This window comes from Apostichopus japonicus, chromosome 8 (assembly GCF_037975245.1).
Source record: "Apostichopus japonicus isolate 1M-3 chromosome 8, ASM3797524v1, whole genome shotgun sequence".
Taxonomy (NCBI): domain Eukaryota; kingdom Metazoa; phylum Echinodermata; class Holothuroidea; order Aspidochirotida; family Stichopodidae; genus Apostichopus; species Apostichopus japonicus.
The window spans coordinates 25,947,017-25,963,154 of record NC_092568.1 but is presented as its reverse complement, the minus strand read 5'-3'; the positions used below and the strand labels follow the sequence as shown (position 1 = coordinate 25,963,154).

The 16,138-nt window shown below is 36.4% G+C and overlaps 1 protein-coding gene across 1 annotated transcript; it reads right to left on the bottom strand.

Moving 5' to 3' along the window:
* Positions 1-254: 254 nt before the first annotated feature.
* LOC139971305 (neuroendocrine protein 7B2-like) lies at positions 255-15,923 on the bottom strand. The gene is made up of 7 exons (XM_071977645.1): positions 15,649-15,923; positions 14,844-14,975; positions 11,157-11,246; positions 10,318-10,415; positions 5,240-5,314; positions 2,759-2,791; positions 255-2,050 (listed from the first exon to the last, which is right to left on the bottom strand). Exons 1-7 carry the CDS (start codon positions 15,875-15,877, stop codon positions 1,961-1,963), a joined length of 747 nt encoding a protein of 248 aa, XP_071833746.1. The 5' UTR covers positions 15,878-15,923; the 3' UTR covers positions 255-1,960.
* Positions 15,924-16,138: the final 215 nt, after the last annotated feature.

Below are 16,138 nucleotides of genomic sequence, written 5' to 3'. Positions count from 1 at the left end.
TAAAGATTTTACGATTTATATCGGTTTTATTGGATGGGTGCAGGAGCATCAATAGGAGAGCCCCGGAGAAGAGGGAAGGTAGTTTTAATTTCTAGATGTTTGTTTCCTGTTTGCCGCCCTCTCAGAGCGTCAATTTTATCGTTTGTTATAAAAAACTACATGACCTATAAGCAAGCAAATTAAACGAACTTTAAAGTCTGAATACAAATTCAATGGAAAATGCTTGATAATAAAATAATACAAACAGGGTATGATTTAATTGTAAATGCTTCTATTTGCAACTGAAACACAAATATCCTACAAAGCTTCTTAATGTAGCGTTTGGCAATCAATTTAGCTTAAAACTCATCCTCAAAATTAGAGATATGGGGAGAGAAACTCTGGATGGGTGCCGGTGTCGAGGAAAGGAGAGATACGTATTTAAGTTACTGAACGTTACTCACGAACGACCGATTTTTCTTTTCTTACGACAATTTCATCTAGCTCCATTAAACCATTCTTTTACATTGGCGGTTATCTTTAAGTACAGTGCATGTAACGGTGTGCACAAATGCGGAGGCAAGGCCCCATGCATAGCGTTTCTGAGGTTTTCTGTCTGCAAAAGATCTAAAAGGTATTCTTTCTTCAAAATGTGTCTCGATTCAGTATACCTTTAACCATCCCCTATATCCAACTATTGTTACACAAACTTGGATCAAATACCGTTCGCTTGAAGTTTGCATGCAGTTGAGCTAAAAATGGACAAACATTAATTTGCGAGAACAACTGACTACTTATTATACCACAGGTGAAACACGCACGACCTCTTTTTCTAACCACAGCGAACAAATTTAATTATCGCACTGACACGTCTAGTGCTAGATTATCCAATTGGCAGATGGGGCAACCGCCAAGGGCCACAAGATCCAGGGGCCCTCAAGATTAAAGGGACTTTATCTAGGCAAGACGTACCATCAGTTTCATATTTTCGGGTCAGTGCGCCTGCAAAGAGGTTCGGGATGGGGGGGGGGGGAGGCTAGCAAAACTATGGTGCCTTAAGACCCAAGAGGATATTAATCTGCACGGCATTATTTATGACTTTATGTGCAGAAAACTAGGTATTGTAAAACAAGTCTAAATACCAACGTCATCGTATATACATTGGTGTGAAGAAACTTCTTGCAGATCTTTTATTTATAGGTAAGATGTAAACTTTTGGCCGAAGCGGAGGTTTATATGCGACTGTTTGTCAAGACAGCAAACTTCGTAATAAATTGCTTTGTTTTGTACGTTAAATAACCATCGTTCAAACATTTCTAGTAGTAATTATGAGTAATCTTCTGTATAGATATATCTATCATGGCATATGCACTTAATATTATAACAATATATAATGCTGACAAATTTATAAATTCCATGTAACTGACTAAACGAGAAACCCCAAAATATGCAAATGATTTATTCATAACATAGACTATTGTATATTGTGACCTACTATAGAGCTAAATAAACTAGCATGGCTTCTATGTATAGTTATGTGAACGAAATAAACTACATGAAAAATAATCACAAAAATATTGTGCATTCATTACAATGATCAAAGTTCAACGAACAACTTTTTTTTTAGACACAGAATGTAACTATGCAACATGCATAATGCTATAATGACTGTTTTATTTCTACAATTTATATCCTTAATGCATAATTCAGTCAATTAAATTTACATATTAACTAATTAATGATGTTAATCTATATCGGTTAAATTCAGTACAGCCATTGCTTAATTTCAATACATAGTTCAGTTTCGCAGGACGTTATTTCATATTTTTTATTTTTTTATTATTAATAATCGAAAATGCTCGAGTGTTTTTCATAGAATATGTATTAATTACGTTATTACTTGCTAATAAGTTATTAACAAATTTGATGTACATGTGTGATGGTATATACGGTTGTTCCAGTATACGGTGTAATTTTAAGTTTACATGACAGGCAAACGGTTGGCGTAAGCTGGTGCTTTCTTGGCAACGTTGGAGGAAAGACGTTGACCAGCCAGATAAGGATTAAAATGCTGTTGATAAAGAACGGTATAGTCTTTAAAATCGTCTGAAAAATATATTATTTGACCTATCGATCGATCATCACATATCGATTAATAGTACATTTATTTATAGCATTTCTTAAGTACATATAGAACTATACGACATATCGAGTAACAGCTAATGACGTATCGAATAAATATAGCATATACTCATATATTGTAATGGCATATTCATTAATGATATTTCGATATACCGTTTATTTAAATATCGTTCGATGACAAAGGTTTCTATCTAATAATGAGTTATCGGTGAAAAGCATTTCTTTTCATCGAATAACGGAACATCGACGTTTACTGACACGTCTAATAACGTTTCTCAATTAAAGATGTTGCATATTTATTTGTTGCGCAATTATTTTTCCATCAAGCAAACTTGAAAACAAAAATTTCCATTGGCAACCACTGTGTAAAGTATATCTATATACAGGATGTCACGTATATAGCATGGTAAATTTGCACGTGATGAAGGGTTACGAGAAGAAAATTTGAAGGTTTTTTAATTTTTTTTATAAAATATTACATTTCTTTAATGATACAAATAGAACCAATGCAATATTAAAATATTGGTATGATATAATTTTTTTGACAACCACAGGTTCCGCCTTTGCTCAATAAAAAGCAAGAACATAAAGCGCTAAAAGAAAAGTTAGGGATGCAACTTAAAACAAAAGAACTTACCCTGTCGATTCGATCTGAGTGAAGTCGGATGCTCTGTGAAATACACACAAAAAAAGGCTTAAATTAATAAAAAGAAACGTTGATCACAAAACGTTGATCACATCCTAAAACACCCCGTAACATAATGTTCCACTTTTGGCAAGAAACTCTTGCATAAAACAACTGGAACATTTAAAGTTGGTCTTGTCCTATATATTTTGCATTATGATAAACTGTACTTAGCGTACAACAGTACTATGCAGACAATCCTATCACTGATTGTTCAGAGACCCCGACACCCACTTTAGATTTAGCGGGTGAGGGGGCGGGGGGTGCATGGAGGACAGGGCTGGAGTCACAGCATCACACCCGCGTAAAAATCAGGGCTGTGATCAGTTATTATTTTATAACGTCCGCCTCTCCGGATATTTACAGAATGATGGCGCACTACCCTAAAGTAAAGCAAATGTTCTCTATATAAGCGGCCAGAGCTCGTCGTCTAGGAACATAACAAATGTGAATCGCAAAATAGATTCGATATAGTCTGTACCCGTATGCGAGAGTAAACTTTAGGCAAACGTTGATTTTAATTGGTGAAATGCTGCTCCCGTAATTCACTTTAAAACACGTTACCATGAACATATAGGCCTACTGTGTCAGGACTGAGAGGAATATATATAGTGACGAAATATCTGGAAGACAAAAAATATCACAACGGAAATACTTTTCCACATTTTAAGTCATCAACATTTCATAATAATTTTAATCCAGAATGGAAATCCCATTCTATTGAATATGTTGAATCGGTTCAGTAAAAGAGAGCGTTTTAAAAATATTGGTTCATCGCAGCGATATATGCCATTGTACAAGCGATGTCATCACCCCTGTTATTGTGTGGGTGCGTGGCACAACCGACATTGGTTTCTTTTTGAAACCTCGTGATAAGCTAGGTTTCTCAGGTAAGTCAACAGTGCACAAAGAAATATATTCATACATATTCAAAAGCAAAGCCCATTGTGACGTATATAAACATTATTTTGTTCATCTGCTCCGAATTGTTTTTCTTTCTGAGAGACATATATTGTATGGTATTTATCATATTTCAATTTTTTTTTTTCAATTTCTTTATTCCAGTATAAATGATAACATTTATAAATAGGACACATAAAAGATGATACATAAAAGACGTAAACATGTACAAAAATGAAAGCATGAAACAAAAACAAGAAATAAGATAGAGGATTAGAAGTTTTGAAGATTAAAGATTAAAAGGATTATAACAGAGATTCTAAGAACGCATTTTGAATATAAATGGCTGCTCTGTAGATAAATGAGTTCTTAAAAAGCATAATTCTAAAAGATGGCAAGATAGTAGGATTACGTAGATTGTACTTGCTGGTTCTATTGCACAGAGAGATCAACTCGGAGTGAAGTGGGTGATCTTTAGAACTATGTATATTCTTAGCTAGTCTTATGAATTCATTTTTAGCAGCAGTGTTTACTTTACCAACAAGGCTTTCATAGTCGAGATTAAATATTTTTGAGCAGTATTTCAAGAAACTTCTAATTCTTTTCTTGTCCTTTTCAAGTAGAAAGTGATACCAGACAGGAACTGCATACACAATCACTGGCAGAATTGATGAGCTGAAAACCTTATCTCTTACATTAGAATGAAAATAAGGAGTAATGTATGCCAACGTTGATACAATATAATACACCTTAGACATCGATTTAGATATATGTTTAGTAAAGGTTAACTTGGCGTCAATATCAACTCCTAAGTACATAGTATGAGACACCCGCTCAACAATGGAGCCTTGAACATAAGTTTTCTGATCCCTGGTCTGAATGAGACCTTGATGTTTAATGTTAATGTTTTCAAAAATTATTTCTTTAGATTTCTTTGGATTAAGTAAGAGGTTCTTCTGCTCACACAAATTGACCATATTATCAATACAGTATTTATAGTCATTTTGATTTTCAAGGTGTGTCCGCTTTGAAATGTTACAGGATATCATATTAAGATGATACCACAACATATAATTAATGAAGACCTGCCAAGCGATGAATAGACTATAACAAAATGAAAAAGCTACGTACAAAAGCTGTCGTCAGTAAACTTCCTAGAATACTAAATGAGATATTTTTAGTAAATTCTGTAATTCCATTATCCTTGCCTTCAAGCAATTCGAGTCACATGTATAAAAAGCAACAACTTTCTCCAGACCATAGGTTAAATTTTCGTTTGGATATTTTTCGTTAAAAATAGTTTTGTAGAATACGACGAGTGCTGTGAACCAGAAGTAATCCGAATGTCTGTTCCTTGCAGAGGACGCACAAACAGGTGTCTGAAATAAGATCAATATACCGTCTACGTGTACACGCGCAGGGTATAGTCTACACAGGAGATGGTTTACTTTATATCGACAAAAACTCTGCGCAACTTGGTTGAAACATTCTTCACTAAATATACAACCAGATATTTTGCATTCATATACTTACTCTCTTGGAGAGCATTGGTGATTTCTTGGCAACGTGTTCTGCTCGTTTGTTTCCACCTCCGATGTACTGGTTACTCTAAATAAAAATAATAAATATAAAACATTTTGTCTGTTTGTTTAGTGTTAGCTAAAAGTGCGTCACCTTATATAAACGCTTTAACGATATGGTATACGACTATACCGTTTGTATGGCGAATCATGTTAGCAACAACCCTTACCACACATGTGTAAACTTTCAAGTTACACTGAATAAAGTCAAATTTTCCTATTTTTGATTTATTTATTTAACAATAAAGGGTATGCTCGGAAGCGTAAAGCTAATCTCCCCCGAAGCACTGAAATAGAATAACTGATAGTGAAATGAAAAAAAATATAATCATATAAAATAATAATAATAATAATAAAATAAAGAAAAAATAAGACGACAATGAAAATAAAAATTGACTATGGCATAAAATACAACATGGAACAATCAATGAAAAGAAATTAAGAGCATAATAAATTAAAGTCCTGCATGAAACGTTTAAAAGTATTTAAGGACTTGGCATTCTTACACTCCTTTGATAATTCGTTCCATTCCTTAGCAGCAACATATGAAAATGTTTTCTGGTGATACTGGGTATTACTACCCTCTAAAAATAAATTATTTCGTGCGGTGGATCTTAGAGAGTGGTTATGTATATTATTTGTGTGGCGGAACATTTCCACAACATACTGTGGAGCCAGACCATTTAAAGACCTATACACCATTGTCAATCTTTTACATTTTAAACGTTTTTCGAGTGAGGACCAGTTTAAAGTTTTAAAAAGGTCTTCAGATCTATCATCAAATGTTGCATTGAGAATAATTCTTGCTGCAGCTTTCTGTAAACGACTAAGTCTGAGAACATTTCTGGCATTACTATTTCCCCATACTAAACTGCATTTAATCAACCATCGGTAAAGTATAACCATTAAAAAATAGAATACAAGTATTGGTATCCATGTTGGTTTTATGCGTCTAAGAAGAGCCAATCTATACTGTAAACGAGCTTGCAAACAGAATCGACTTGTTCATTCCAAGATAATACATTGTCGATTTTTACGCCCAAAATCTTTTCACAGCATACACTTTCAATTATAGAATCTTCGACGGCAATAATTAATTTGTTATTTTGACCTTTGTCTTGAACCAATCAACATGCTTTTAGTTTTATTACTATTTATAACCGTTTCATTTTTCTTGCACCATTTGCAAACATTAGCTATATCCTCATTAAGTTTTGTATTAAATCATCCATAGACTTGCCCTTCATATGAAATGTTGTATCGTCTGCATATACATGTCCGCATTGGAATAATTAATACTTTGACTCATGTCATTAATAAACAAAACATAGCAACGGGCCCAGAATTGACCCCTGTGGCACCCTACATGTTACTGGCAGTAAGGGGGAAAATACACCATTTACACATGTAGATTGATGTCTATTACATATAAATACGACTTAAACCATGCAACAGAGCTTTCGGAAAGACCATATATAGATAACTTATTTATTAGAATAGAATGGTTTACTAGGTCAAATGCTTTTCCCATGTCTAAAAATACAGATCCTATAAGATATCCGCCATCAATAGATTTATTCCAGTCGTCGATTATCTTTAGTTATGCAGTTTTACAAGGGTGCCCTTTTCTAAAACCTGAATGGGACGATCGTATTAGACCAAATGCATTTAAGCACTTGGATGAAGCACCATGGACGTGTTTTTCTCAGATCTTAGATAATACAGGCAAGATTGAAATGGGTCGATAATTGGATACTTCTAGGTTTGAATCACTCTTGTTAATGGGAACAACTTTGGCTTTCTTCCACTTAGTAGGAAAGACGGAGTTTCTGATGCTACTATTCAGTACATGGGTGATACTGCTTGTTATTTCACTAGCAGATAACTTTAGAAGATAGGAGCTAATCCCGTCAAGACCGGTGGCTTTAGTAGCATCCATTGAAATAAGCGCTTTGAAGACAAATTCATCAGTCACCTCTGGAATTTGGAATGCAACACAATTGCGTAATTTGGAAGAAACAAACTCTTTAACACTTGCTAAATAATCATTATCCACATTGTTGTTAATATCAATAAGATACTTAGACGATACAGACGTAAAGAATTCGTTAAATGACTTAGCGATATCGATTGGGTCTGTTTCTAGGTTACCATTGTTGATTATCGTGCTTATTTTCTGCTGACTTTTCATATTAGTATCATTGGACTGAACATTTCTAAGGATATGCCAAAAAGCTTTGGAATCGCCTTTGGAATCTCTGAGATAACTTTGTTTAGCCGATCGAATAAAACTTACAACTGTGTTTCTCCAGAATCGATATGTCTCTGGATCTTTTAATTTTGACGAATTCCACATTTTGATGGCATGTCTTATTTTAGCATTGAACCACTTGGGCTGATTTTTTATTTTGACCCTTTTTTCTTTTTGGGAAGCATGCTTATTAACAATATTAAGAAAAATATTTTCCCAATTTTCTAACGAACGATTTGCATCTGCTACCTGCAACACAGATTGCTAAGAACATTCCTTTGTTTTGAAGCAGAAGTTCCTTCTTTTCCTTTTTGAGAACTATAATTGGTTTAGCATACATGGACAACGAATGTTTATGGACAAATATAATTAATAACGTGACAATGTATGTTAAAGGAAAACTTTATTTTATGAGGTTATACTATATATGGCGGAAGGAAAGTTGAATCAGACAGAGTAGAAGGCCCGGATGTTTACGCAATATACAAAGGCATGCTCAGGCGCGTAGCCAGGAATTTGCCAAGGGAGGGGCGAAACTGTAGATTCGGCATTGCAAACTTTCTAAGCGTAGCGCCACTATGGTTGGCGCGAGGCGTACAAGAAAATTTTGGCTGAAAATGCCTACCAGATCGCTGGAAATGGCACTTCCCAGGCCTTGTTAGTTGCATCTTAGCATTTTCTCTTTTGAAAATACTAGCGATATAATAAAAACATTAAAAAAAAATATTTTAAATATGCTCAAGGGGGGGGGGGGGCTGCCCCCTTCGCCCCCCATTGGCTACGCGCATGGGCATGCTTATTATATTATAATGGTTCCTTAGAGTTCAACGCAGAACGATGATCGACGATGATGACGTCACAGTCAGTCTCGATGCAAGGGGACTGAGGTTGAGAGCGGATCAGTCGTTCGGTAGTTTCGTGCCCAAGTTCTTTCCTGGGTGACTTTCCTTAAAAAGTATGCAGAACGAGCTAAGCAACAACTCCTGTCATCCCAAATAAATTATTTAAGCAATATGTGCTTAGAGGAATGTTTTCTGGCACTCCAAGGAGAAGAACAAGAATTAGCGGACTGAAATACTACTAAATGACGGACCATAAACTTTCTTTGTGTTGGCCGTTAACATATGATAATTTGGCCCTTTTTTTTTATTGACAACGGTAAACTCTTGCTTGTAATCTAAGAGGAAGGCACGAGTAGCGAAAATTCTGAATTAGGCGAACTTTTTTTGTCACGTAACCCCCCTCCACCCCACTAGACGTTAACTTGTTTAGATATAGTGTGTAATTAAAGCAGCATTTTGCGTTTGGTAGCCGTTTTCTATTTTTTTGACATGTCCATCGAGTTTTTTTACATATGTCAATCACAAAACAGCAAACTAAGATATCAGCCAAGTTTTTCCCTGCCAACATCGTTAATTGGCGAGTAATTAAGGATATTTGCAGAGAATGAGAAAAGTATCCACGACAAAATTCCACATTTAAAATTAATTGCAAACAGTACCCCAAACCCACTAGTTTGAATTCAACCAATCAGAGATGCAGGTTTAGTTGTGAGCCGTTGCTAAAAATAGATTCAAGACTTTGCGTTGGCACAACCAGTGAGTTGTTATGGAACTCCCTGGTACAACTGCCATATAGACTGTACACAAATCAAGCTTGGTGTTGGATTACTTATTGGTCAATGACGTTCGTAGTGTTTAAATATTCATATTATGGGCGAGGTTAATTGGGATCCCAACGGAAAATATCTTGGATAAAAACGAAGTTGAAAGTTGCAAATTTTTCGACTTTTATGCCACCATTTGAAGTAAGATTTAAATAGATAAGCAAGTTATGTATGTCGTTATGGCATAGTGGAGTCAGTGAGGTTGAGAAATATCATAGAAAAGGACGCAAAATGTTGCTTTAAATTGTTCACACCTTCGTACAGGTGGAAAGCAGTGCGGGGGGGGGGGGGGGGGTGGGCACTTGATCCTCCTATATCCACTGTTGTGGATACTTTACTGTTGGCATGTTGTCAGGTAAATTGAAGAAATGACAATACACAAGACTTTTCACTGGTGACAGGATTCCAAAGCTGTGTGTGTGGAGGGGGGGGGGGGAGGGTAGGGTGACAAATTCTTAGTTCTCCGGACTGACTTAGTACGCACATGAACCTTTACAACAGTGCCAGAGGGGATTTTATTGTTTCAAAAGGGGCCTCGGTGTACGGGTGTAGCCCTGCAGTTCATTCGGAGTCGATTCCCTCGAAGGGGGGTCTAGAGACACTCCCCTAGAAATAGAGTAAAAGTTTACATGTGGTGTTTTTTGTGGCATATTTAGACTATAATTTAAGTCTGTGATATGCTCTTAAAGCAAGGTTATGCTAATAAATGCCTTTTTTGTGTGTGTAAGGTTGAAAATGGAGGTGCCCAACCCTACACCCCTTGAAACCGCGACCGACGGCGTCCTGTACCCAGAGGAGTGGTCTAATCTCTCTCGTTCCATATTCTTGCGCATGCCACTACTCTTGCACGAAGTAGTCTATAGCAACTCTTTCAGATGTACATTTCTTCTCAAAGACGAGTTCAAATAAAACTTAATTAATCAAAATATCCACACTTACGTCATACCAGCCGTTGATGCTAACACAAATCTACTATTGACTGCACTGAGCCACACATTATAATGGGATCTCTGTACGTAGTACAATGTTTGAATAACATGCATCTTTTATCATACAGTATACCAGGATACTCAGCAGTACGTGTAGGCTGTATGTTCGATAGGTATATACTCACTGCGAAAGGATCCGCAAATCCATCAACTCGTGCTTCGTTTTGGTATTTAGCCACGAATTCAGCCAGGTTTGGCATGTTCATTAGACAACACTTGGAGGCTGGAATATCGAAAAAGCACACATTTATGTATAATTTCTATATGAAACTTAATTTCTAAAGTCATGCAAACACATTGGTTACGGTTAACCGGTTATTGAAAACACCGACGTGTGCTTGTGCCCCCCCTCCACCCCGCCCTCGACATATGGATGCCAATGGCTATAGTGAAGCATGGATTGACCATGGGCAGTACAAGTCCTATCGTTCTACTTCTACGTGATATTCACTATCCAGCCCTTAGCTGGTCAACAAAAGCGTTTGGTCATCAGTCACCAGAAATTGTAACAAACCCTAAATGATGGGCATTACCCAAAACATAAAACTAATTCTTCGTATACCGATTGTACTAGTTTGTTAAGAAACGATTAGCTTAAACTGGAACATTTTGTCTCCCATAAACTAAATTTCATATAATTATCAATTGCTTGCGAACTTTCCTCTTTATAGAAGATGTCATATTTACTATAAAACTACATCGAACTCTTCGTGATTTAGTTATAGAATGAGTAAATGTAACTTAGCCTGACGTTACGTCTTTGTTTTATTTTGATTTAGTTATAGATAGGCTGTATTGATTATTTCAAAAGACATTTCTTGAAACAAAACCAACCCGAGAAAAACGTTTCACTGCAGTTTATAAATCGAATCATACATCCATGGATATGACCAAAATATTATATGCATATATTAAACTGATTGTTTTTGTTCAAATCTAGAGACGACGATGACTTCTCGCTTACCTTCTGTACAATCTTCTTTGTCTTCGTCCCAGCCATTGATGCAAGCACATCTAGAATCAGGGTGTCTCTGAGATACCACTTGTTCCAAGTCTGTATAAATCGAAACAAACAGATTCATCAAGTGAGAGCCTAATTGAGGGTTCGATGTCATGATCTGATGGGTAACCCTAAACAAGCTTCACTGGTCGGGAGTGACCAGAGGTTCCAATGGTACGTCAGTGATCTGCATTAAAGGCATTGAAGACTCGCCCCAACCGCGTGCCGCGCTCTGAAAGAGTAAACTTTCCGTTGCTTGCAAGTGAAGTTTTCTTCTTGTCGCTACAAAATGCAGACAGTAATGAAACGTGATACCTTGTTATTTTTTATCTAGACCTGAGATGTCCATCGCTGATATCATGGAGGTAAAAAGCTGTTTCTACCTCCATGCTGATATGTACACTGTTTTGTGGGTATTGACCGTAGCTGTATGTATTGACTGTACACTAGTGACTAATTATCGACGGTAGCATGCTGTGTGTGTATTTTCTGGGATCGATGGTGGTGTCTAACACTTCTGTTACACCTCATACGAAAGTAGGTCAGATTACTGGCATTGTGGACGTTTCTTTGTTCGCGAGTCTTCACACCCTTTAAGCATTATTGTACACTTATATAGGTCTAACGCGAAAGTCATTGTTTTGAACTCTAACATGAAAGTAAGTCAATAACTAAGACCCTTCATATCTTACCTTAGTCTCTCAAAACTATTTTGGTCCCTTGATGAGGTAATATTTACTCTAATCTAAAGAATAATGATAGTATAGCTTTGATCATGGTATCTTTATTCGTGGGACTCCTTGATACGACTCGGACTCCGTGATACGACTCGGACTCCGTGATACGAGTCGGGGATTTGATCACTTTTCCTCGTATTCAATTTATTGGTTCAGTAACCATGTATATTCTATTGATTCTGTTTGATTTAAAGTTGGACTATCATATCTTGAATTACATTTTCGACTTTTCGACATTGTTTTGACCTTGTTCTAATGACATTTCCTCCTGTGTTCTTCAAGCAAATTTCACAAATTCAGTTGTTTCGGCACCTTGAAAAAGAACATCGAATTATGTCGACTTTTTTTTGCTTCCAAGTTTACAGTTGTATTTGATACTGCTTGCAATTAAGACCACAACTTCCAACCTGACCTCTCTTTCACAACTGAAAATGTATTTCGAAGTTAATATATGATACACCTTACAGAGAACCTCTGGGCATACCCCAAGGGGAGTTAATTGCAAATATCTTAAGTTTCCCACTATATGGAAAATGAAAGGTGTTGTCTTTGCATAATTGATGAATTTATAAGATCCGTTGGCCGGATGTTATAAGAGACACATATTTGAATGTTAATTCATATCTACATAAGGGTGTGACAAAAACTACAAATGAGAATGGTTTTCACAATCATTGCATTACAGAATTTAAATTTTGACACTTTTATAATCATATTGAAAAAAGGAGGCTTACAAAACACCGGTAATAAGCAACGGGCTCGTTTATGTTAAATTCTAAACATAATCTGTCTATGGAGAACTAAATACCGGTACGTACTAAATTCGGAGAGAGTTCGATTTTATGGCACACTTGTGGGAATATCTGTCTTAGATTACGTGTTCAGTTATAGGCCATCTGCACAAAAAACCCGCGATTTACATACTTGTAAAGGTCTATGACGTCATTCAATTTACGCACAGAATATTCCAGTCCCATTATTCAATGGATGCACAGAATTGCATTGTACAGCGTTCATTAGAAAATGAGTATATGACGTCACGTTTCAAGGGCGGATGTATTTTTTTCATGACCATGACTTCAAATGCTAAAATAGTTAATAAGTTGGGCTGGGCTGAGCTGAGTTGGGCGGGGTTGGGACGGAACTGGCACGAGTGAAGGAAGGGAGGTGAGATGATGGAAGAGGGAGGGTTGCCCGCAGATCTATTTTGTCGAAATATATGATGTGAATAAAGTCACACTAGAAATCGTTTTTCCTTAGCAACGACAAAGAGCTGAACATAACAACATCAATCATACTGACTTCGCTTCCCACTGCTATATATACAGAAACGTAGAAAACTAAGATTCTTTGGCAGACTAAAATTAAACTGGAGAAAAATTACATTTTGCCTTAACAGATTAAAATGTGGCTTAAGACTTATTTTCAAATTGGCTGAATGCATGACATATACGAACGAAAAATATATTTTTTCTTTATTGTGTCAATCTTTTCAGTACAAGCTAATGTAGGCTGCAGGCAGTATATTAGAGGAAGGAAGATGATTTAACAATAAAATAAAAGCCTTCGTATCACACTAGAAATTACCATATAATTCAGTTCAAAGCCTACCAGTAAACACTACAAATGCTAATGACAGTCATGTCCTTTGTAGGCGTCATTACATTGTGCATTACAGGTGCACAAAGTTGTGCCATCTCGGCGTAAATGAAGGATTATCTTCACAAAGTAACAGGCTTAGGAAAGCTAAACCGTATCTATATATCTGACACACACCTTTCCTTTAATATAGAATGTGCAATGACTGTCGTTTCTCGAGTCAAAGGTGTTCAGATGGAAAGTAAAAGAAAAAGGCGCCCCCCCCCCCCCACCCCCAACAACAAGAAGTTTATTTCCCTAGATTGCAGATACTGCTATAATGATTAGGGCCTGAAATTACGAATAGTAGATGTTGGGGAACGAAGGGAGGATGAATTCGGAAGGATAATCTTTCTTGTATAGGAAAGAGACAGATGACTTATGCCTGAAGTTTCTTCTCTCTCTCTGCGGCATTAGTTTCTTCGGTCAGTATAGTGTGAACTGTTGATTTGTATGTTCCACCTTCTTAATCCTTCTTTCATTTTAGATTATAGCGTCATTAAGCTTCATAATCTAAAGGTGCACTCTTTAGACTAACCATGGGGAGGTGAAAGAGGAAGGGAGGGGGGGGGTTGTTGGTGGGAGAAAACAAAGACCGACGAAAAATGTTTTTTCTAGACTGTTAAATGTTGATTATTTGGCCGGGATATACTCTTACTGTGTAAAACTATCTCCGGAGAGAGGACGTGATAGTGTGTGGGGACTTAGACAAGATGTTTTTTTTTTACAGTTTCTCTGTCCACAAAATGAGGGCCCGCTGTCCAACATTTTGTGGTACATCCGTTTGCCATGTTTACAATCTTCAAGTTTGACGGGTTCTGTAATTAACAGCACCATAAAGTCAAGTGAATCACGTAACCAAGTTATTAAAAGGCTACAGATGTCCATATTTTGCGATAATTGCTTTCCTTTTGAGATAAACAATTCATGAGAAAAAGTGGGCTCCGGACAGCCTGCATTGTTTGCATAGTATAGTTACATCCAGGCCGAAGAAGATTGATTGGGAAACTGTGTCGCGACGACAACTATAACAATAACAACAACCGCAACAACAAAGAAATTGCATATTGCATGTTAATTCACATCATGATATAATCTTCAATAAAATGTTATCGTGTGCGACATATTATGCCTCCTTGGTAGCTCAAATGTCCCTCTGGATGAGAGTCGGTTCCCAACTCATGCGTTGTTCACTTTTCATATCAGAAATAATTTCAGAAATAGCTGCATTAACAACTTTATTCTGTCCATTCGTAAACATAGTTCAGATACTCACCTTTCACTTTAGCGTTGACGGGGCACGGATTGGGTGGAGTGTCATAACCGCTTTGTATCTCTGGGATGGCCACTTGTTTGTTCGGAATCTTACCGTCTGATCCCAAGTGTTGTTTGCCCTCTCCAGTACCGCCTAAACAAAAAACAATAATATAGACGAGGTTTAGCTCAGTCGATTCGTTAATATTATGATTGACGAGACGTTCCGCCATGGAGAATCAAAGTTAGTTTCGCAAAGGAACACAGAAATTGCGCTTCGAAATATTACAAACATTGGCTCTCGTCATTCACCTATATGTTCAAGGGATAGAAGAACACAATGAGTATAAACTGAATAGCAAACGACAAGCATATAAAATACAAACGGACGGAAAGAGTGATACATGCAACAGTCATTTAGTCAGAAAAATTAAATGTACCTTAGGCAAAACAAATAATAGAAAAAAGAAGATGGCACAAAAGCACATTAGTCGAAGATCTATGAAATCATTAACTCGCTAAGGTCCATAATGTGTATCATATATGATCCTACAAGCGCATAACATTTTACTGTTTGTCGGGTGTGTGTGTGGAGGAGGGGTTGGGGGGGCGGTTGGGAGAGGAGAGACCTTGCAGAATAACTACTTTATTTCAAGTTTTTAACCTAGCAAGCAGTTACAAAAGGACAACAGAGTATTGTCAAATGCAGGCCGATTAATTAGATAGGCAGGAGGGGGAGGCGAACAGGTAAACCACGTGACTGAGCTTATAAGCGCAAGATATTTACGTCACACTCTATATCCATATATTGAAAACAATAATCTTACCTGAGACAAATGTATTGGGTGGAATTGCTGGTTTAGTCTCCGGTGCAGCTTCATCCTTTCTTGTAGCAGGTTCATTTTCCACTCCAGTAGTGTCATATAGATTTCTGAGGATATAACTCCTGATGGCTAGCCGTTCAATCGGGGGAATTTCATCATTGTATGCCATGTAACCATGTGCTAGACACATCAAGGCACTCGCTAAAACTAGCTGCACTCCTAAGACCTCCATCTTTGGGTACTGCGATTGAGGAACTGAATAATAATAATAATAATAATGATAATAATAATAATAATAATGAGAAAAATAATAATTATAATAATAATAATAACAATAATAATAATAAAACAATAATAATAATATTAATAATAATAATAATAATAAAATAATAATAATAAATAATATTAATAATAATAGTAGTAATAATAACAATAATAATAATAATAACAACAATAATAATAATTATAATTAAAAATCCAAGCTGTTAATCCC